This window comes from Theropithecus gelada, chromosome 16, assembly GCF_003255815.1.
Source record: "Theropithecus gelada isolate Dixy chromosome 16, Tgel_1.0, whole genome shotgun sequence".
Classification (NCBI taxonomy): domain Eukaryota; kingdom Metazoa; phylum Chordata; class Mammalia; order Primates; family Cercopithecidae; genus Theropithecus; species Theropithecus gelada.
This window is the reverse complement of record NC_037684.1, coordinates 46455636-46479322: the sequence shown is the minus strand read 5'-3', so window position 1 is coordinate 46479322 and position 23687 is coordinate 46455636. Positions and strand designations below refer to the sequence as shown.

General features: G+C 46.1%; 1 protein-coding gene across 4 annotated transcripts in view; it reads left to right on the top strand.

Moving 5' to 3' along the window:
- Nucleotides 1-23687, top strand: part of SLC39A11 (solute carrier family 39 member 11) — a 459264-nt gene that overhangs the window by 41098 nt on the left and 394479 nt on the right. For all 4 annotated transcript variants that reach the window (XM_025362604.1, XM_025362601.1, XM_025362605.1 and 1 more), the window contains exon 4: nucleotides 21746-21904. In XM_025362604.1, the coding sequence (XP_025218389.1) occupies nucleotides 21746-21904 (159 nt within the window). The remainder of the gene's footprint in view (nucleotides 1-21745; nucleotides 21905-23687) is intronic.

The window sequence follows — 23687 nt, the reverse complement described above, 5'->3', positions numbered from 1 at the left end:
GCGGAGGTTGCCGTGAGCAAAGATTGTGCCACTGTACTCCAGCCTGGGGGAGAATAAAACCAGTAATTCTCTACCCCACCTTCCATGGTCCTGCCCTCTTTTCCAGAAGTAACCACTTTTGTCTGCTTTTTGAGACATTTTCTCCCACATTTCTAAATAAATGTGTTCTGCAGTTTCTCAATTTGGAAGCCAGTGTCCCTGAGTTCTGGTAAATGTTATTTTATATGCCTTTAATAGTTCCCCTGGCTGGTCCTCTGTCCTCTCTTTATTAGTCTTATTAGTTGACTACTGGCCTTCCTGGACTTAATCTCTCACTCTCCTCTCTTTTTGCTCTTTATTTTATCATCTGTTTGCTGCTTTGTTTTGCGTGGTGGAAAATTTCGTTGATTCCATAAAAAGAGCAAAATGTTTTCGGTCATTTTCACAGTTTTAGGTTTTCAAAACTCTCTTAGTCTTCGTTTTTTTTTTTTTCTCCCTCTAGTATCCTGTCTTTCTTTATGGGTTTATTTTATGCATCCTTCTCTCTCTGATAGTAATGAGAGGTTTTTCTTGTTATAAATGTTGTCCACCTGGATTCTCCAGATTCTCTCTCAGAGGCTTTCTTTTTTTTTTTCCTGTGGTTGATTTGGTCTCTGTCGCCAACACTGGGGGGCTTGCACTTAACACTCTGTAGCTCTGTAAAAAACGGGGCACCTTGTGTTAGGAAGAGCTGACATGTTGAGTGCCTAGAACACAGATGAGCTCATTTCGTTTTCACAACTACTTGATGGAACTGGGGATGGTTATTCCAATTTTACAGCTGGCAAAACTGAGGCCCGTAGAGGTGACACGGGTCTGAATCAGTGCCCTAAGCCTGATGATACATTTTCTTTGATTTTTCTTCGATTGCAGGTGAGGTTCAACATTCCCTCTGGCACCAACAAACTTTTTGCTTTTTGCTTTTGAGATGGAGTCTTGCTTTGTCACCCAGGCTGGAGTACAGTGGTGAGATCTCAGCTGACTGCAGCCTCCACCTCCTGGGTTCAAGCAATTCTTTGGTCTCAGCCTCCTGAGTAGCTGGGACCACAGATGCTCACCACCACGCCCGGCTAATTTTTTGTATTTTTAGTAGAGATGGGGTTTTGCTATGTTGGCCAGGCTAGTCTCAAACTCCTGTCCTCTAGTGATTCGCCCACCTCGGCCTCCCAAAGTGCTGAGATTACAGGCGTGAGCCACTGTACCCGACTCCCTCTGGCATTTCGCTTTGTGATGAGTTGCCTTTTGCCAGTTTTTATTTTTACATTATTATTTTCACCAGAGACTTTTGAAGTTAGCCTTTTAAAATCTTGAGCTGGCTGGGTACAGTGGCTCACACCTGTAATCCCAGCACTTTGGGAGGCCGAGGCGGGCAGATCGCCTGAGGTCAGGAGTTCGAGACCATCCTGGCCACCATGGTGAAACCCCGTCCCTACTGAAAATACAAAAATTACCTGTGCGTGGTGGTATACGCCTATAGTCCCAGCTACTCAGGAGGCCGAATCAGGAGAATTGCTTGAACCCGGGAGGCAGAGGATGTAGTGAGCCAAGATTGCGCTTGTGCCCCTGCACTCCAGCCTGGGTGACAGAGTGAGACTCTGTTGCAAAAAAAAAAAAAAAAAAAAAAAAGTTGAGCTTCCCTTTGTCCCCTATCCTATATTCAGTTTGCTCCAAGCGTACCACCCATGTGTGACTATACCTCTGATGCCTCCAGCGGTTCTCCTCTCATGCACTGCAGCGGCTCCCACCCTACCTCAAGTCACTGTTGTCATTGTAGCCGCTTCACCATTGTCCCTGCCTATAGCATCAGCCATCCCCTCTCTTCCCGATCTCCAGCTGGCTGGTTGGGATGGACGCCTCACACCTGGCAGGTTCAGCACTCTTTTTTTTCTTTTTAGATGGAGTCTCACTCACTGCACACCCAGGCTGCAGTGCAGTGGCGCTATCTCAACTCACTGCAACCTCTGCCTTCCAGGTTCACGCGATTCTCCTGCCTCAGCCTCTTGAGTAGTTGGGATTACAGGCACACGCCACCACACCTGGCTAATTTTTGTATTTTTAGTAGACACGGGGTTTCATCATTTTGGCTAGGCTGGTCTCGAACTCCGGACCTCAGGTGATCCACCTGCCTCGGCCTCCCAAAGTGCCAGGATTACAGGCCTGAACCACGGCAACTGGTCTGAACTCTTGATGGCTCCCCCTTACTTACTTTTCCATCCTCACCTCCTAAACTGTCCTCCTTCACTGTGTCTCTTCTCAGTCAAGGCTGCCACCTTCTACCAAGTTGCACAGTCCCCAGACCTGAGTCGTCTTGATTCTTGTCTGCCTTAGGTCAGAAAATGTCCTCACCCTGCAAATTCCTGTCTACACAGAACCTGTGAATGTGACCTTCGCAGGTCTGTGTGGGGCTTGGAAATGGGGTCTTTGTGGATATAAACAAGTTACTGCCCTGGAAATTTAATCAAGTTAAGATGAGGTCATACCACATTAGGACTGGTGTCCTTATAAGAAGAGGGACACAGCCGAACACACAGGTGAGGATACACTGGAGTGATGTATCCACAAGCCAAGGACACCGAGGGCTTCTGGCAGCTACTAGAGGCGGGGAAGCTTTCTTCCTGAGAGCCTTTAGAGGGAGCGTGGCCCAGCTGACACCTTGATTTTTGCATATCTAACTTCCAGAACTGTGAGAGAATGAATTTCTGTTGTTCTCAGCCACCCAGTTTGCAGTCTTTTGTCATAGCAGCTCCAGGAAACCAATACGTTCTCTTTTACTGGATCTTGCCTTATTCATTTAATTGACAAGCCCTGTAATCCCTCCCTCCAAAATACATCCCGAATTGGATCATCTTTCCTCACCTGCACTGATGACACCTGGTCCAGGCCCCTGAAGGGGCCTCTACTGGTCTCTCTGCTCTTGCCCACCCCATCCCTTCCCTTTCACCGCCCCCATCCCCAGAAGAGAGCTTTAAAAATGCAAGTCAGACAAGGCGCGGTGGCTCACGGCTGTAATCCCAGCACTTTGGGAGGCTAAGGTGGGAGGATCACTTGAGGTCAGGAGTTCAAGACCAGCCTGGACAACATGGTGAAACCCCGTCTCTACTAAAAATTACAAAAAATAGCTGGGTGTGGTGGCGTGTGCCTGCAGTCCCAGCTACTTGGAAGGCTGAGGCATGAGAATCACTTGAACTCGGCAGGCAGAGGTTGCAGTGAACTGAGATTGAGCCACTGTACTCCAGCCTGGGTGACAGAGTGAAACTATGTCTCAATAAAAAAAAAAGCAAGTCAGTCCACATTGCTCCCTGCTCCTATAAGATCCTAACTCCCCCATGGCCCATGAGGACTCTCTCTGCTCTCCACTGGTAACCCTTCCTGCTTTGGTCGTTCTGCTTCTGCCAAGGTCTGTCTGTCTTTGCTTTTTTCTTTTTGCCACAAACAGACCAAACTTGTTCTGACCTTAAGAATTTGATATGCCTTCTATTTAGAATTGTGTATGGCTCCTTCTCATCATTCAGGGCTCAGCTCAGATATCACCTCCTCAGAGAAGCCTTCCCTGACTACCCAAGTCAAATGGCTCCACACTGTCACTTTCCACCCCAGGACATGTTTGTTTGTTTGTTTGGTTGGTTTTTTGAGATGGAGTATTGCTCTGTCTCCCAGGCTAGAGTGCAGTGGCGCGATCTCAGCGCACTGCAGTCTCTTTCTCCCAGGTTCAAATGATTCTCGTGCCTCAGCCTCCTGAATAGCATGTGCCACCACGCCCGACTAATTTTTGTATTTTTAGTAGAGGCGGGGTTTCACCATGTTGGCCAAGCTGGTCTCAAAGTCCTGGCCTCAAGCGATCTGCCTGCCTCAGCCTGCTGAAGTGCTGGGATTACAGGCGTGAGCCACCGTGCCTGGGACATCATTTCATTTCCTTCATGTCATTCCTCGTTCTCTGAGTTTCTTGTCTGTTTGCTTTCTTGTTTATGGCCAGTCTGCTCTTACTGGAGTGTAAGCTCCTCTCAGGCAGGGAATTTACCTGTCTTGTTCATCACAATCCCTAGTGCCTGGCAGAGAGTAGGCACTTGAAAAATATTGCTGAATTTACTAATGCTGCCCTCAGCATCATCTTCCTAAATCATATTTCAGCTTCTTTAACAACCCCTACCTCGAAGTTTTCCATGGTTCCTTAGTTCTTACTGAATAAGGTCTAAGCATCTTGGCACAGGGTTCCTGACCCTCCTTGGCATATTTCCATCCCCTTTCCAGGCTTCCTTCCAGAACATGTTCACACATACCTGTGCCCTGCCTTGACATCTTCTGTTCCCTAAACCTGCCCTGCTGCTCCTGGAATGCGTGTCCACCCAGCTGCTCCCATCCTGGAAGGCGTGCCTGCCCAGCTGCTCCCGGTCCCAGCCCTAACCTGCTTCTCAACCTTTTCTGCATCCTTTCGCATAGCACTCTGTGCAATCTTGCCTTGATGCATCTAGTTGAAGGCCCTGCCCCCAGTCCCTCTCTGGACCCTCCTGGAGTACTGTAGCACATTTGGCCTTACGGTACGTCCTCTGCCAGATCCTGCCCTACTTGAAACTTTGAGGTCCTGGCTGTCTGGAATCCCACCTCCTTACTGACTCACTCTCATAGTTGGGTGGCACGGTTCTCTGTATACAGACCTGTGTACAAATAACATCCCACTTATACATAGTATTGAATTGGATTGAAACTTAGAGCATCGCCGAGGGACCCCTGGGCTGCTGGGAATGACTTCCCTTTGTCATTTGTTGTGTGTGTGTGTCCATCTGGTCATGCAGCATATCTGCGTTATTATCTATTCACAGACACTTGTATCTACCATGTTCAGGATGATAAATTGGGTTTAAATTCCCCAGGAACTCTAGCATTTAGATCACAGGGGTTTGATTCAACCCGTTTTCTCAAGTCATTGGCTGCAATAATAGTAAAAATAGAGACATAATAAACATATGTAGTATCTGCTTGTGGGCCAGTCTTTGTGCTGAGAATTTGGCATGCATAATCTCATTTAATCCATACCACCACCCTAGGAGATAAGCTCCACCTCAGGAGGTAGGTTGGTGTTATAGTCACAAGCAGGGATCAAATTAATTCAGCCACTGTGGGAAGCAGTTTGGCAATTTCTCAAAGAGCTTAAAACAGAGCTACCATTGGACCCAGCAATCCCATTACTGGGTGTATACCCAAATGAAAATAGATCGTCACATTAAAAAGACACAGGCACTCATGTGTTCATGACAGCATTATTCACAATAGCAAAGACATGCAATCAACTTAGGTGCCCATCAGTGGTGGACTGGATGGAGAAAATGTGGTACACGTGCACCATGGAATACTCTGCAGTCATAAGAAAGAATGAGATCATGTACTTTTTAGCAAATGGATGGAACTGGAGGCCATTATCCTAAGCGAATTGACACAGAAACAAAACCAAACACTGCCTGTTCTCACTTATAAGTGGGACCTAAGCATTGAGCACACATGGACATAAAGATGGGAAAAAGAAACACTGAGGACTCTAAGGAGGGGAGAGAAGGAGGGGGATGTGGCTTGAAAAAGTACCTATTGGGTACTGTGGTCACTACCTGGGTGCAGTATATCCATGTAACAAAGCTGTACCTGTACCCTCTTATCCAAAGTAAAAGCTGAAATTAAAAAAAGAATCTAAATGTAAAGGTTGGCACAGGGTAACTATACATGAGATATATATATATATTTTTTTGAGATGGCGTCTCACTCTGTTGCCCAGGCTGGAGCGCAGTGGCGTGATCTTGCCTCATTGCAACCTCCGCCTCCCCGGTTCAAGTGATTCTTGTGCCCCAGCCTCCCGAGTAGCTGGGATTACGGGCATGTGCCGCCACGCCCTGCCAAGTTTTGTATTTTTAGTAGAGACGGGGTTTCACCATGTTGGCCAGGCTGATCTTGAAATCCTGACCTCAAGTGATCCACCCGTGTTGGCCTCCCAAAATACTGGAATTACAGACGTGAGCGAACTTGCCCACCCAATTTTTTTTTTTTTTTAAGTGCCACACTGGCTGGGCCTGAATCTTGGCTCTGCTGCTTACTAGCGCGGTGACCTTGTTCAATTATTTAACCTCTCCAGCCTCTCCTTCCCCATATGAGAAATAGGAATAACAGTAATATCCAGTAATCCTCCTAACTCTTAGTGTTAGGAGAATTAAGAAAGTTTCTCTTTATGTAAATGCTATTTTATTTATGAGTGTTACTATTTCTATTATTATCTCCATTTTACATAGGAATAAATAGTAGCTTCAGAGAGGTTAATCTCTTACCCAACTTCCCCAGCTGGTAAACGGTGGAGCCTGGATTTGAATCCAGGTAGTCTGACTAATAGAAGGTGGTTCGTTTTTCTACTAGGCTACATTACCTTTCTTTTTTTTCATTTTTTATTTTTGTTTATTTTGAGACTGGGTCTCACTGTGGCTCAGGCTGGAGTGCAGTGGTGAGACTACAGCTCCCTGCAGCCTCAACCTCCTGGGCTCAAGCGATGCCCCCACTTCAGCCTCCCAAGTAGCTGGGACTATGGACATGCGCCACCACGCCTGGCTAACTTTTGTCTTTTTAGTGGAGACGGGGGTTCGCCATGTTGCCCAGGCTAGTCTTGAACTCCTGACCTCAAGGGATATGCCCACTTCGGCCTCCCAAAGTGCTGGGATTACAGGTGTGAGTCACCATGCTAGGCCTGTATTACCTTTCTTAGAGAGAGAAAGAGAGACAGAGACAGAGAGAGATAGACAGAGACAGAGAGAGTCAGAGAGACAGAGACAGAGACAAAGAGAGACAGACACAGAGACAGAGAGACAGAGAGAGACAGAGACAGAGAGAGAGAGAGAGGACGATAATTACTGGTGGAGGAGGTATTGCCAGGAAAAACATGCAATATTTAGGGACATGCTTATACTAAAAAAAGTATTTATTCTTTATGTGAAGTTATCATGTAACTGTTCATCCTGTTATTTTATTTGCTACATCGAGCAGTCCTAGGAGGGGGCTTTTTCGTAGGACATCCAGTTCTCCTTTGGGATTCTGCCCTATTGCTCCTTACCTCCTGCCTTGCATCTCCCAGGAATCATGGCCACCATACCCCTGGGAGACTTCTGTGTCCCTCTGGTGAGTTAGGACAGAATACACTTTCAGAACCTGTGTTTTCACGAGTGGTGGAATGAAATGTAATATTATTTGGAACAAGGGGGAGCATCTTTCCTCTCCCTTGACCTTGAAGATCTGCCCCCAAGCCTCATGGCTCATTTGAGCCAAGAGAGAGGCATGAAGGTGGCAGATGGGTGGTTTGTCATCTCCATCTTGAGGGAGATGAGCAAAGTGGGAGAAGCTCCCTCTTATAGATCTTTGAGTTTTCTATCCGTGGAGCCAGACTGCTGAGTCTTCTCTTCTCCTTCAAAAATGGGCAGGGACTGCTTTCTTAGCAGCCAGATCTGGGACAGATTGGATCAGCATGAGTGAGTGGCGGTGTTGGGGATGGGGAGGCTTGACCAGCTGGTGCGGTGTCCATCAACAGGCCTGAGCTGAGAGAGCGCTGATGGCTTGGTGGCTGAGTGCCACGGGAGGCAGCTTGGGGCAATGTGTTCTCACTCTCTTGATGACCAGCTGGTGAAAAGGTTTAATAAGGATGTCCCACATCACCCTGTTTTTTTTTTATTTTTATTTTTTATTGTTTTTTAAGTCTGTATGGAGTTAACGATTTTGGCAAGCTGAAGGATTCTGGGAGTCTCTCTCATCTGGCTGGTCTGGATCTGCCTTGAAAGGACCAAAGTAATTAGTATACTTGCCATTTCTATTATTCAGAGTAATGGGTTTGTAGAAGAGGAACACTGAACTCAAACAAAAAAGCCTAAGCGTTATTAGACTGGAGCACAGCAATCTTAACATTAGGTGTAGCTGAGATCATTGCCAGTGGGAGCTGCAGTCCAGCTGGGCATCTCACTCATGGTAGTTGCTTCGTAAATGTTGGCTGAGCTGAGTTGTACTTGGAAAAAAAAGAAAAATAGGAGTTTAGATTTGGAGCAGGACTGGGCATTGTGGCTTTTTTTTTTTTTTTTTTCCCTCTGTTTTCATGGCACTGGAGATAGAATTAGGTGACTGGTCAATAATTTTGAAGCCCAGGTATGTCTTCGATGGTTGTCCTTGCTTTATGGAACTTATTACTGTCTAGGACTTCACCTGGGGGACCTACGGTCACTGAGAATGGATGCCGGGAGGTCCCTTTGGGTATGACTTCCATGCTGGTACTTAGAGTTTGAGGATGGGCCTAGGCCTTGTCAGGTACTTACTGACTGTACTGGATGACCCAAGGCTATCCCCAGAGAGATCATTTTAGGATAGACCCTAGAACCTGGATACCCAACGTGCTGTCCATGGAGTAAATGTGGCTCATCAGAATCTGGGGAGCAGGTAGCCTTTTTGAAACTTAAAAACCAGGTCTAATGTATATACACTCATATGCCCAGGGCTTAAAGTCTCAGCCCAATGAGTTTGGACGATGGCATATATACCTGTATAACCACTACCCAAAATGAGATAGAGAACGTTTCTTTTCTTCCTTTTTTTTTTTTTTTTTTGAGATAGAGTCTCGCTTTGTCGCCCAGGCTGGAGTGCAGTGGCATGATTTTGACTCACTGCAACCTCTGTCTCCCGGGTTCAAGTGATTCTCGTGCCTCAGCCTCCTGAGTAGCTGGGATTACAGGTCCCCACCAGCATCCCCGGCTGATTTTTGTATTTTTTGTAGAGATGAGGTTTTACCACGTTGGCCAGGCTGATCTTGAACTCCTGGCCTCAAGTGGTCCACCCGCCTCGGCCTCCCGAAGTGCTAGAATTACAGGCATGAGCCACCATGTCCAGCTGAGATAGAGAACATTTCTGACATCCCAGAAAGAGCTCCTAGTCCCTAAGTCAGGCTCCCTCGCAGCCACCAGTTAATGACTTCTAGCCATAGAGTCGTTTTGGGTATCCTTGTGCTTAAATGCAGTCGTATAGTATCTATATATTTTTTGTTGTTTGTCTTCCTTCACTCAGTATAATGATTTTGAGATTCATCCAATGTTGGCATGATAGTAGTTTGTTCCCTTTTATTGCTAAGGAGTATTTCATTTCATAAATATACTACAATGTGTTTATTCATTCTCCTGCTGATGGACATTTGGGTTATTTCCAATTTAGGGCTGCTGTGAATAAAGCTTCTGTGAATGGTCTTGTGTAAGTCTTTGTGTGGACGTACGTTTTTCTTTCTCTTGAGGAACAAGGGGAAGAATGACTGGGTCATATGGTAGACTTTTTTTTTTCCTTATTTAAGCAAAAGTACTTTTTCCTAGTTTGGAGATTGTAAGCCAAGCTCCTGCCCATCATTATCACTGGGTAGGCGTAGCTAAGAAGAGTCAGGTCATTCAAGCCCATCTACGTTGATTAATAACTATAATTGAAGCTGAAGGTAATTGATTATAATTTTGAGCTGTTGGGTTTAATTCTGTAAAATTATGTGAAACTGGTATATTATGAAGGCTTCTTGATAAAAGCAAATTAGGTACAGATATAGCCCCCATATGGATTTGATTCATACTGAGTCATGATTAATAACTGACATGCCACATTTAAGGCTGACTCAATGCAAAATTCATGCGGCCGCTCGTCATGGGTTTCTGATTGACTGACTTGATATTGAACAGACATGGGTGGCCTCATTCTGGAGGGTTACATGCAGATTCCTTCCTTCTCCCGAGTTTCTCTGTCTGCTCTCTGGTCTCCTGCCCTGTCACATCTGGATTATGTCCAGAGCCCAACAGCTGGATGTTGGTGTCCCATCTCCCCAGTTAAATAAATTCTGCTTGCTGATGCCAGGTTACCCTTCCAAAATGCCCCCGTTACCCTGCCAAAGACAGTGGGTGCTTGATGCTGACCCGCTCCAAGCTGGCTAAGCTGCTGCAGCATCACGTGTGACGCTTTAAAACACAGTGTCCATGCCCCTGCCCTGGCGAATCTCTTTCTGTAGGTTGTGGAGGGGAGCTGGCGTCTGTAGCTTGAAAACTCCAGGTTGATTTTGCAGTACAACCAGAGTTGGAAACAAGCCACCCCTTGTGTGAAGGCCAAACCATTCTGCCTGGTTGCATAATTATACCCAAATGTCTGGTTGTAAACTCCTCCCTGCCTTCTTTAGCCTTGCAGACACCACAACATAAGCTTCTGTATACTTGCCTCCAGACTCCGCCCACTCTACACTTCCCAGCTAGAAAGGTCCCGTCCTCATTTCCTTTCCAGATTGTGTCCAGCCTTCCAGAGCCCCTCCCTATTCTTTGATGTTCTGCTTTTTAAATTTTGAAACAACATTGATATCCCCTTTCTTGGCATGACTGCAGATTCCCTTAATTTATCCTGTCCTGTGTCTTCTGTAGCCTCTCTTATTATGGTGCAGAGCCAGCTAGCTCCTGAAGGCAGGGCCCAGATCCACACTGGCTCTTTCTTCCTCTCCTGCAACCCCTGGGGTCTGGCACAGTATTGGCCGTGTAACAGTCTCTGCTTAGGGACTTGCTGATTGACTTTTAACTGTTAATTTTATATTTGATTTGGAGACAGAACTTAGAGACACCACTTGGCTTCTGTACTTTCTGAGTAATTATTATTACTATTATTATTCATTTTGAGATAGATTTTTCACTCTTGTTGCCCAGGCCAGAGTGCAATGGCGTGTTCTTGGCTCACTGCAACCTCCACCTCCCAGGTTCAAGCAATTCTTACTGTCTCAGCCTCCCAAGTAGCTGGGATTACAGGTGCCCACCACCACACCCGGCTACGTTTTGTATTTTTAGTAGAGATAGGGTTTTACCATGTTGGCCACACTGGTCTCGAACTCCTGACCTCAGGTGATTTGCCTGCCTCAGCTTCCCAAAGTGCTGGGATTACAGGCGTGAGCCACCGTGCCCAGCCTCTGTCTGATTATTGCTCTGACTTACATGGATTGCAAGTCTGTGTGTCCTCCTTAGGTATACAGTAGCCTCCTTGAGGTTAGAGTCCATGTTCCTCTGGTTCAACAAACATGAAGGAGGACCTACTTCGTAGCAGGCACTGAGTTGGGTGCTGTTCTTTTGAACTGTGTCTTCCTGTCCTACCTCTGTGTACCTTTTTAGAGTTGTGAAGAGTTGATACATTCAGTGCACTGTAAGTGAGCTATGTGCAATAATTTTCTTTCCCCTATTTCTTACGAGAAAAATTTTGTTTTGTGGCTTGGATTTTTTTTCAGTATTTAAACTGTCACTACTATAATAAAGGAAATGCTCAACTGCACCCATCATGCTGGAATATTCTGATGTATCCCTTAAGGAACTCTTCACAAATTCATTTCTATTGCCAGAGCTGAAATGGTTTCAGAATGAGCACTTACACAGAAATGGAAAGGTTTGCCTAATGTGGGCTGGGTGTTAAACTGATTTTCTTTTTTAATTATTCTATGCTGGTATCGCTGATACCAGAGGGAAATTAATAGCATTATAAAGTACAGATCCCTGGGGCAGTTTGCATGATATTTTGAGAAAAGGGATCGGATTATGAGCCTTTCTAGGTTTTGAGAACTACAGAAGGGAAATAGGGATTTTGTTCTCAGGGACTCCGAAGAAGAGTTTGTAAATACCTGGTGATTTTAAATATTTTCTCCAGTCCCTTTCAGCCTTCTGCTGTTAAGGCTGTGATTGTTAAGGTTGTCATGCAGAAACATTTCTGAAAATTGAGATTTTGTACATAGGATTCTTTATTCCCATTGGATTTTCATTGTGAAATCAGGGTGAAAATGTGGGAAGATGCTGGGTGCCCCCATTCCAGCACATAAACTATCACTTTTTCTCCTGTTTTCAGCATGATATCCTCACCCTTAACTGGCCTGGGGGTCCTGCAATGTGTGGTGGGACAGTTGCCTGGCTTCCTGGGGTCCAGGAGTAATCTGGGTTTTACTTGCTTCTTACCCAAGCCTCCGCCAGGTCTCTTTTAGGCCCGTCTGCACTCTCAATGTCAAAGGCTCCGGGGCTATTCTGGGGCTCTGTGGGGTGAAGCACCTTCCTTCTAGTCTCTTTCTCCAGCCCCAGGTGGCAGCCTTCACGAGCATCCGTCAGGGATTACCTGCTCCTCTCTTCAAGCTTCCAAAATGTGGCTGCCATGTCCTCTTCCTTTCCTTCTGTCTTTGGCCTTTGAATCCTTCATATCCCTGTACCTTTACTCTAGTGAGAATTTGGGAGCTTGTATTCCACTGGCCATGTTTAACTAGAAGCCCTACAATGTACATTGTGTGATATTCCAAAGTGGACTAGGAATTTCACATTAGTGTAGGAAAATTAGATTTAGAGGGGAATTATTCTCTGATTTGCTATACTAAGTGATGTTGTGAATACTGTTTATTTTTATTTTTATTTTTGAGACGGAGTCTGACTCTGTTGCCCAGGCTGGAGTACAGTGGTGTGATTTTGTCTCACTGCAACCTCTGCCTCCTGGGTTCAAGTGATTCTTCCACCTCAGCCTTCCGAGCAGCTGGGACTATAGGCATGCATCACCATACCTGGCTAATTTTTGTATATTTAGTAGAGATGGGGTTTCACCATATTGACCAGGCTGGTGGCAAACTGTTGACCTCAAGTGATCTGCCTGCCTCAGCCTCCCAAAGTGCTGGGATTTCAGGCATGAGCCACCGTGCCTGGGCATGTTATAATCATTAACTGTTAATAAGCTCTTTATTTTGGAAGTATTTTAGATTTTCAGAAATATTGCAAAAATAGTACAGTGAATTTCTGAATAGTGCCCTTCATCCAGTTTCCCCCAATGTGAAAATCTTACCTGATAGTCTTGACACGTTTGTCAAAGCTAAGAATTAACATTTGTTTGTTACTATTCCCTAAACTCCAGACTTTAGTTGGATATCACCAGTTTCCCCACCAATGTCCTTCTTCTGTTCTCAGATACCAATCAGGATACACACTGCTTTTACACTGTTCCTATTTTAAAGTATAATTTATAGTAGAGGAAGGCATACCTTTTATTCAGAGACCTAGACCAAAAGTGTAACATCTGTACGTTTTGTTTTGAAATCCCCAACTTTAGCTATGCTGCTGGGAAGGGATTATAGCATGACTTACAAAATTGCTTGTTTCTCTACCTGCTTCTAAGGCAATCATGGGATATTAATGGGTTTAAATTTGTGAGGTTTGATTTATCTTCGTGAAGCAAGTATTTAACAGGATTATTAGCCCTGTTCATTAGTGGCCAAAAATTTTCTAGTGCTGGGTTTTCTTGGAGTAGTTTCTATCACAATATTGGGGAATGCTATGGGATCGATTGCATTTAGTTATTGCTGATGCTGATTCATCTCGGACTTTGGCTTTGGGATTCCTTCCCTGATAATGGGGGAGGCGGTAACTTGAACCTGGTCTTTACTCTGAATCATCAAGTAGGGGTAGAGGGTGGCACAGTCAACTTGGGATGGACCAGCTTGCTCTGGGGCTTTGGGAAGCCACTGGCTCTCTTTGTTGTCAGCCTTTTCTTCTGTTAAGTGAGGTTTTTAAATTACGTGGTCTCCTAAAGTCCCATTTGACTCTTAAGTGAGTCTGTGATTCTATCAGTAGACTCTTGAGTAGATTATCTGTGAAACTTCGAAAATTCTACATTGACACCTTTCCACACCCATGAAAATCTCAATTATTTTAAACAATTACTCACCCCATGTTTGTGAAAGGACTGAAGGCATTTGAGTATGAGTCTATATAATACTTAATTTGGAAGCTAAAAATTACTGTAAAAATCAGGCATTAGACCAAAAAATGGGTGTTGAATCACTTCCTGATCATGCGTTCTGATTTCTCCACCCCCGTTGCTCCCCTTCGTTAGCGAGGATGACGGAGAATGCATTTAGGCAACAAATGTTGAACAGTCACCCTGTCCAGGACTACTCTGATGGGGATGCCAGGTACAGAGGTGCTTAAGGCATAGCCCTCTCCTGGGCATGTGCGACATCCTGGGAGTTATGGACACAAGTGATGGATCTGGTGTGATGGAAAAGAGCCACCTTAGAAGTGGGGTGTAGGGCAAGGTAGGAGGAGGAAGAGAGGATGCCTGCAGAAGGCACACGGGGAGAGGAATGAATCCAAAACAGCACTGACCCGTTGCATGTTTCCTGCTGGGAACCGGATTGGGGTGGTATTTGCATTGACTCTCAGGGTTCTTAGGACAACCCTGTGAAATGTACTATTTTCAGGTGACAACACTGAGCTGCAGAAGAGAGCTTAGGTTATTTGACGGGGGCTACCTAACCAGTAAGTAGCTGAGCCAACATTCAAACTCGGACTTGATTCTAAGTCTTGCATTTTCCCGTAATAAATATGGACTTGGGCAAAGAGTTGAGGGTGTTTGGAAGAAAGGACACGGCAGATGGGTCTTGGCATTTTGGTGTTGTCACAGATGGAGCTGCTCAGGCCAAGGTGAGGGAGCAGAAGAGTTCAGCAACAACCGGGGGCAGTAGTGCAAATGGGGTCCCTAACAGTTGGGTAGGCCAGTCTCAACCTCAACTCCTGTCCTTCCTTCCCTTCTCTCCCTCCCCCTCCCCCTCCCTCCCTCCCTCCCTCCCTTCTTTCTTTCTCTCTCTCTCTCTTTCTTTCTTTCTCTTTTTCTTTCTTTCTCTCTCTCTCTTTCTTTTCTTTTTTCTTTCCTTTTCCCCTTTCCTTTCCTTTCCTTCCTCCTTTCATTCCTTTCCTTCCTTCCTCTCTTTCTCGCTTCCTCTCTTTCTCTTTCTTTTTTTTCAGAGTTTTGCTCTGTCGCCCAGGCTAGAGTGCAGTGGCTCAATCCCAGCTCACTGCAACCTCTACTTCCCGGGTTCAAGTGATTCTCCTGCCTCAGCCTCCCAAATAGCTGGGATTACAGGCACCCACCACCATGCCTGGCTATTTTTTTTTTTTTTTTGTATTTTTAGTAGAGACAGGGTTTCACCGTGTTGGTCAGGCTGGTCTTGAACTCCTGACCTCAGGTGATCCGCCTGCCTAGGCTTCCCAAAGTGCTGGGATTACAGGCGTGAGCCACCACGCCTGGCCTATACTCAGCTTCTTAAATGTCACCTTGCCTGGGAATCACTTTGTTCAACATGAAGACTTCTGAGCCCTGTGGTAGACCTACCAAACCAGCCAAAGACTGAAGTTATACTTTCAATCCCTTCTCTTGTGTGTGTGTGTTTTTTTATTTCCTCCTCAGCCCTTTTGCAGGACTTTGTGTGTGTGTGTGTGTTTTGAGATAGTCTCTTGTTCTGTCATCCAGGCTGGAGTGCCATGGTGTGATCTCAGCTCACTACAACCTCCACCTCCCGGGTTGAGGTGATTCTCATGTCTCAGCCTCCCGAGTAGCTGGGATTACAGGCGTGTGCCACCATGCCTGGCTAATTTTTGTGTTTTTTAGTAGAGACAGGGTTTCACCACATTGACCAGACTGGTATTGAACTCCTAACCTCAGGTGATCCGTCTGCCTCGGCCTCCCAAAGTACTTACAGGCTTACAGGCGTGAGCCACTGCGCCCTGCCAGGAGTTTTCTTTTACTGTTGAAATACTCATCCTTGAGCTTCTTTCATTATTTAGCAAAAGAAATTGGGCTGCTTTGGTCTTAGCCACATTTAACTTGGAGGATGGGCCCCACCCAAACCTTGCCCCTGGGTTCATTCGATTGGGTGGGCTTTTCATTTTCATTTCAGGAATAAAGAGGCAAAAAAGACTTTGAGGGTACAGCGAGGTCCCTGCCATGTGTGCTGAATCTGATTATGGATTCCTTTTGTAGACAAAGGTGAGGAAATGGAAGGTGCCAGCCATCAGCTTCTTAGGATTATACCTTGTGTCTTTAGGGATGGCCCTGTTAGCCCACTTGTTTGCCTTTACAGGCGGGGTCACAGCTGCAGCAGGACTTTTGCTCTCTACCATCCGGGGCTATGAGGGCACTGGCTGGCAAGAGTATGCCCCGAAGTCTTGGGCCCGGTGCTCAGCACCTTCTCCTCTGTGGTCTGCCCCTCCCAGACCCTGCTTCTTAGGGGTAATTGAGAGGTATTCAGATACCCTGCTTTCTATTTCTGCACCAGCTAGTTCATATGTCACTACACCCAGGTGTAAAAATGCTTGACATATAAAGGAGCATTGCTGATGTTGAGAGTTTCACCTCACCACCTGTGTTGGGGGATTATTTAAAAAGTGATGCTTATCACAGGATCCGACAATTCCACTCCTTGGCACTTATTTACCGAAATGAATGGAAAACTTCCAGTCCACGCCAATACCTGCACACGGGTGTTTATAGCTGCTTTATTCATAATTGACACAACTCAGAAGCAACCAAAAAGTCCTTCAATAGGTGAGCAGATAAACTGTGGTACATCCAGACAATAAAATATTATCCAGTGCTAAAAAGAAATGCTTTATCAAGTCATGAGAAGACACGGAGGAATCTTAAATGCATGTTACCAAGTGAAAGAAGCCAATCTGAAAAGGTTCCACGCTGTGTGGTTTCAACTATAGGACATTCTGGAAAAGGCAAAACTACAGAGACAGTGAAAAGGGGATTTCCAGGGACTAGCGGGGAAGGAGGGATGAATAGTTGGAGCACAGGGGCTTTTTAGGGCAGTGAAATATATGATACTGTAAAGATGGATACATGATATTATATATGTGTCAAAATCCATGGAATGCATAGCACCAAGAGTGGACCCTAATGGAAACTACGGACCGGCTGGGCATGGTGGCTCACGGCTGTAATCCTAGCACTTTGTGAGACCGAGGCAGGTGTGTCACTTGAGGTCAGGAGTTTAAGACCAACCTGACCAATATGGTGAAATCCCATCTCTACTAAAAGGACAAAAATGAGCTGGGTGTCATGCGGGCACCTGTAATCCCAGGTACTTGGGAGGCTGAGGCATGAGAATTACTTGAACCCGGGAGGCAGAGGGTGCAGTGAGCCGAGATTACGCCACTGCACTCCAGCCTGGGTGACCCTGTCTCAAAACAAACAAATAAAAACAAAAAACAAAAAACAAAAAACAAAACAAAAAAAAGATGGCCCTTGGGTATTAGTGCCGCATCAGTATGGGTTCATCTGTTGTATCAAATGTACCACTGTGATGTGATGTTGATAGTGGGCATAGTTTTGTGTAGTGGGGACGGGCAGGCATATGTCAGGATTCTTGGTACTTTCCACTCAATTTTGCTATCAGTCTAAAAGTGCTCTAAAAAATGAAGTTGAAGAAAAGTCACATATGCCTGTGTTAATTTTCTATTGCTGATGTAACAAACTACCATGAATGCAGTGGCTTAAAACAGTGCAAATTTATTATCTTACAGCACTGGAGGTCTGAAGTCCCCAGTGATTTTAACTGTGACAGAGTCAAGGTGGCAGCAAATCCTCCTGGAGGATTTGGAAGAGAAGCTGCTTCCCTGCCTTCTCGGCATCTTGGGGCCACCTCCCTTCCCTAGCAGATGGCCTTTTCTTCATCCTCAAGCCAGCAGCATGGCATCTTCCAATCTCTTTCTGACTACAGCCTCTGCTTTTGTTATCACATTTTCTCTCTGATTCTGACCCTTCTTTTTGTTTTTGTTTTTTTTTGCGATGGAGGATCGCTCTATCACCCAGGCTGGAGTGCAATGGTGCGATCTTGGCTCACTGCAACCTCTGCCTGCTGGGTTCAAGTGATTCTCCTGTCTCAGCCTCCTGAGTAGCTGGGATTACAGGTGCCTGCCACAATGCCCAGCTAATTTTTGTATTTTTAATAGAGACAGGATTTTACCATGTTGGTCAGGCTGGTCTCAAACTCCTGACCTCGTGACTCTGACCCTTCTCACTCCTTCGTAAGGATCCTGTGGTTACACTGGCCTGACTCAAATAAGCCAGGATCATCTCCTCATCTCCAGGTCCTTAATTTAATCCCATGTACAGAGTCCTTTTTACTTGTAATGTGAAATATTCACAGGTTTAGGCATTAGGACACAATCATCTTTTCTACCACACTCGCCCTTTAAATAACTTTTCAGCTGGGCGCGGTGGCTCACACCCGTAATCCTAGCACTTTGGGAGGCTGAGGTGGGCATCGCTTGAGGCCAGGAGTTCAAGGCCAGCCTGGCCAACATGGTGAAACCCTATCTCTACTAAAAATACAAAAATTAGCTGGGCGTGATGGTGCACACCTGTAATCCCAGCTCCTTGGGAAGCTGAGGCACGAGAATCTCTTGTACCCGGGAGGCGGAGATGGAGGTTTCAGGTCACGCCACTGTACTCCAGCCTGGGTGACAGAGCGAGACTCTGTCTCAAAACAAAAACAAAAACAAAAACAAAAAACAAAGAATTTTGCCTTGGGTGCTTTTTTCATTTTAGACAGGCAACCCTATTCAATTTCCCAATTGTTCTTTGGTGGTTTTCCAGTTTGTGTGTGAGGCTGGGAGGCTGGCGAGGAAAAGAATTGAAGGAAATCCAGCTGGATCCTGAATTTGACTGGAAAGAGAAAGGACAGTGATTCTCAAGGAGGGGACCCACCTGAATCAGCTGGGATGCTTTTGCATTGCAAGCATCCCAAATTCCAGCACACCCTCTCTTGAGAGACACTTCTCTTCTGCTCCTGCTCCTTGAATAGCTTGTGCATTGTGTGTTTCTCGTGTATAAGGACAGAAAAAAGGTTGGTATTCAGTGATGCAGAGGGAGGGAAGGGAATGTGGACAGAAGAGGTTGGACCCGGGGCTGAAAAGGAGATGAGAGCAGACGTTGGGGAGTTCTCTCAAGTGATACTGACAGCAATATTATGTTTCCTCATCACAGAATGGAGTGTGGGGAAGATTTAGAGGGTGAGAAGAGTGGGCTTACCTGGGCCATATGGTTTTAGAGTTGTTGAAGGTGGGACTGTATGGGAGAACCAGAGAAGTTGCTGCACAGGTCAGGTTTAAAAAAAAGAATTGGGCCAGGAGCAGTGGCTCACGCCTGTAATTCCAGCACTTTGGGAGGCCAAGGTAGGCAGATCACTTGAGGTCAGAAGTTCGAGACCAGCCTGGCCAACATGGCAAAACCCTGTTTCTACTAAAAATACAAAAATTAGCCAGGTGTGCTGGCGCACGCCTATAATCCCAGCTACTTGGGAGGCTGAGGCAGGAGAATCGTTTGAACCTGGGAGGCGGAGGTTGCCGTGAGCTGAGATTGTGCCACTGTGCTTCAGCCTGGGTGACAGAGACTCCTTTTCAAAAAATAATAAAAAGAGGAAGTGGCACCTTTCCAACTCTGTGCCTCGTTGCAGGTCCTCTTTGGTGGGGAGTTGACCATGCAGGGCAGCTACTGAGGGTTGTTGGATTCTAAAGCTAGGAAGACAAAGTCTGGAAAAGGGGTGGATTAGGCTGTAGCGGGGAGGAGGAGCCCTCACGTTTCCTTTGATGGTCTTTATGGACAGCCCGGCTCATGGGGTTGAACTGATCAGCCTCAGCTCCCATCCTGTTTAGTGGAGCCATTTTCATTCTTAGAGTTTTGGAGGCTGTTGCAGGTTTCCATGGGTGGCACTTAGACTTTTACTGGGAGAATTTGGCCCCGAGCAAGTGACTGTGTGTGATTGACCAGCTGGAAGAAGGGAATTTATGGATTTATGCATACATTTGTTCTTTATTGTTGCTATTATAATACCTGATTCTGTCAGTCTGAATGCTAATTTGAAGATGGGTGATGCATTTGATTTTTTAAGGCAAGGCATAATTAAGTAATTTTTAGAAACCCATTCAACATGTTCTGTGTCGGCGATGACTGCCGTATAGTTACGATGGGTAGTGGGTGTACTCTAGCCAAAAGATGTCATAGCATCTATAAGAGTAAACAGCTATGGATGAGTATTTAATTTGGTCAGTGCTGGAGAGCTTCTTAGTTTTAAGAGACAAGAGTCTCGCGATGTTGCCGAGGCTGGGCCTTGAACTCCTGGGCTCAAGGCTCCCTAGTAGCTAGGACTACATTCATGCATCACCGTACCAGCTTGCCCACTGGAGAGCCTTTTATCAAATTGGCTTTGCTGAGATTTCAGACCAGCCTAATTTTTTTTCTTCTCTTTCATGTTTATCCTCATTAAGTTGGTTATGGTCCTGCTTGGTCATTTCCTCGGATCTGCTACTTACTGCCTATAGTAGGGGTCCCTAACCTCTGGGCCATGGACCAGTGCTGATCCATGGCCTGTTAGGAACCAGGCCAAACTGCAGGTGAGCAGCAGACGAGTGAGTGAGGATTACCGCGTGAACTCCGCCTTCTGTCAGACCAGTGGTGACATTAGATTCTCATAACATGAACCCTGTTGTGAACTGTACATGCCACAGATCTAGGTTACGAGCTCCTTATGAGACTCTAATGCCCAGTGATCTGAGGTGGAACCGTTTCATCCCCAAACCACTGCCTGGTCCGTGGAAAAATGGTCTTCCACGAAACTGGCCCCTGGTGCCCAAAGGATTGGGGACCACTGACCTGTAGGACCTTGAGCAAATTACCTTACTATTCCAAGATCCAATGTCTTTATCTACAAATTGCAATAGAAAACATCATCTGCCTCCGGGGTGGTTGTGATGACAAGGTAAGATATCAAATGTAAATCTTGGCCCTTGGAAATACCAAGTGATCAATAAATATTAGTTCCCTTCTTCCTTTTTAGAGATAAGATAATTGATGAGACCAATATGACGTTGACTTGCTGGTTATCTTCAGATATTTCAGAGGCTGTCACAGGTCACACAGGAAGGACACAGTTTTTGGTGTTCTAGGGAGCAAAACCACAGCTGAAAGGTAAAAGTGGAAAGGAGACAGATTTCAGCTCAACATAAGAAGGAACTTTGTAATAATTAGACCTGTGTTACAATGCAGTGGAACTCATGAAGTAGTGAGCAATTTGTCTTGGAAGAATTTAATTAAAATAGGATTTTTTGGGCTGGGCGTGGTGGCTCACACCTTTAATCTCAGCACTTTGGGAGGCCGAGGTGGGTGGGTCACCTGAGATCAAGAGTTTGAGACCAGCCTGGCCAACATGGCAAAACCCCATCTCTAAAAAAATACTGAAAAAGTAGCTGGGCGTGGTGGCACACACCTATAATCCCAGCTACTCGGGAGGCTGAGGCAGGAAAATCACTTGAACCCGGGAGGTGGAGGTTGTAGTGAGCCAAGATCATGCCACTGCCCTCCAGCCTGGGAGACAGAGTAAGACTTCACCACAGGAAAAAAAAAAAAAAAAAAAAAAAAAAGGAATAGGAATTTTCAACAGCATTATCACTGACATTCGGGGCCAGATAATTCTTCGTTGTCAGGGGTATGCTGTGCATTGTAGAATGTTTACCTGGCCCTATCTTCCTCCCAGTGTGACAGCTAAAAATGTCTCTAGTCATCGCCAGATGTCCTGTGGAGGGCAAAACCATTGCTGGTTGAGAACCACTGAATTATAGGCTAGATGATGGCGAACTGGACTGCATCCTCCCAAGGTCAACTCTATCCTACCCCAAATTGAGTTCTTGCCATAGTAAGCTCCGGGAATTCTGGGGATGACTTTTTGGTTTATGATAGTACCTTCCAACCTGGGATGAAAGACCTAACTCATGTGAAATTGTAGGGGTCAGTCTGGGCCACAGAGAGCAACTGAGGTCCTGCCTGGAAGGCCTTCTGCAGTTGCTTTAATGTTTATCTCTTGTTGTGGTTTCTGTAGGTCATGTTGGCAGCTTCCTATTGGTCTCTCCTGGCCCCAGCAGTTGAGATGGCCACGTCCTCTGGGGGATTTGGTGCCTTTGCCTTCTTCCCTGTGGCTGTTGGCTTCACCCTTGGAGCAGCTTTTGTCTACTTGGCGGACCTCCTGATGCCTTACCTGGTGAGTACCACGCTACTTTTAGCTGTCGTATCAGGATACAGCCAGCTCTGTGCAATGGATTTATTTCTGATCAAACCTGACATACCGTTAATGTCTCCTTTAAGTAGCCACCGGTATTTAAACAGAGAGCAAGGCATTAGAGGAACTGACTGGTGATTTCTTTCTTAAAATAACGTCTTGGTAATTACCCCCTTATTTACATTTTAGTAAGTTCAGATTTTGAATGTCACATTTCATTAAAACTATAGAGTACAGCTGATGTGCTGAGTGGCACTGTATATATGAGAGGACCTAGAACTGGGTGCAGGGTAGGACCTAGAACCATCACTATGGTGCTGGCTCTTATTTCGAGTATGACATCATCAGGGAGATGGTACCCCACCCCCACCTCTTAACCTGTAGCATTAGGCCTTCGACAATGGATCACATCATGAGGACTGACAGGAGGGTGAGGCGGGGCTCTGTGCAGCAGGGGTCTGGGCTGGAGCTCACACCTGCCGTTTGCTGATTGTATATCCTGAGCTCTAGTTTTCCATCCTTTAATTTGAGAATAACTCCCCCAAGGGACTGCATAGTAAAATGTAAAACATGTAAAAATGCACTGGAATTGGGGATAAGCTAGAGATTTCAGGCTTTTTTACTGGCATAGGGCTGGAGAGTTGGGTTTGGGAACGAGCATGTATTTGCTCATGGAGAAGCACCGTGCGAACCACAGCCTGGCGTGTGGCTGTGATTGCCGAGCTGAGAGAGCTGGGGCCAGCTCAGGCAATGGGAACTGCAAGCCATTGGCTAAAGCCCTGTCATCTGCGTGCACCGCTGTCAGTAAAGGAAAAGGGTCCAAGATCATAACAGCATGAGACAGCCTTACCAGACACTGGGCCCAACAAGTTCTAGAGATGGCAGAAGCACCCCCAAACTGGTGCCTGAATTCTCTGCTTCCCTAGAAAGGGAAATGGTGCAGGGAGAACTCTATGGAGAGACATGGGTCAAAGTCCATTTCTCCTGCTGGATCACGGTGAGACAGGATTAAGTCAGACTCACTGGAGTCAGCGGTCATGTACCCCGGGAGGTAGGAAGGTTGAAGTTCTCTTCCCTGCCTTCCTGTTTTCTTTTTTCCTTAAGTTCCCAAGTGGAGAAAGAGAAGGAACGATGGGTGATTCTGTAACTATAACAATTCGCATGAGCTATGCCTCTGGATCCTAGGCTAATGACAAATGGATTCCTTGTGTTATGGAAGAACTGTTCTTTGGATCAGACAGCTGAATGTGATGTTGGACGGCTGTGATACTGTCTTAAAGCAGAGGTCCCCAGCCCCCAGACCGAGGACCAGTACTGGTCTATGGCTGGTTAGGAACTGGGCTGCATAGCAGGCGAGCAGCCAGCTGCCAAGTGACCTTTATCTTCTGAGCTCCGCCTCCTGTCAGATCAGCGGTGGCGTTCGATTCTCAACGGAGCGCAAACCCTGCTGCGAGCTGCGCGTGTGAGGGATCCAGGCTGTGTGCTCCTTAAGAGAATCTAACGAATGGCTGATGATCTGAGGTGGAACAGTTTTATCCCAAACCCCCCACCCCGAACCCAGTCCGTGGAAAAACTGTCTTCCACAAAACCAGTCCTTGGTGCCAAAAAGGTTGGGGACCACTGTCTTAAAGACCATGTGTCATTTTTTTTGTCGTTAAAAGATTGAGTGGCATGGCTGGATGCGGTGGCTCACACCTGTAATCCCAGCACTTTGGGAGTCTGAGGTGGGCAGATCACCTGAGGTCAGGAGTTTGAGACCAGCCTG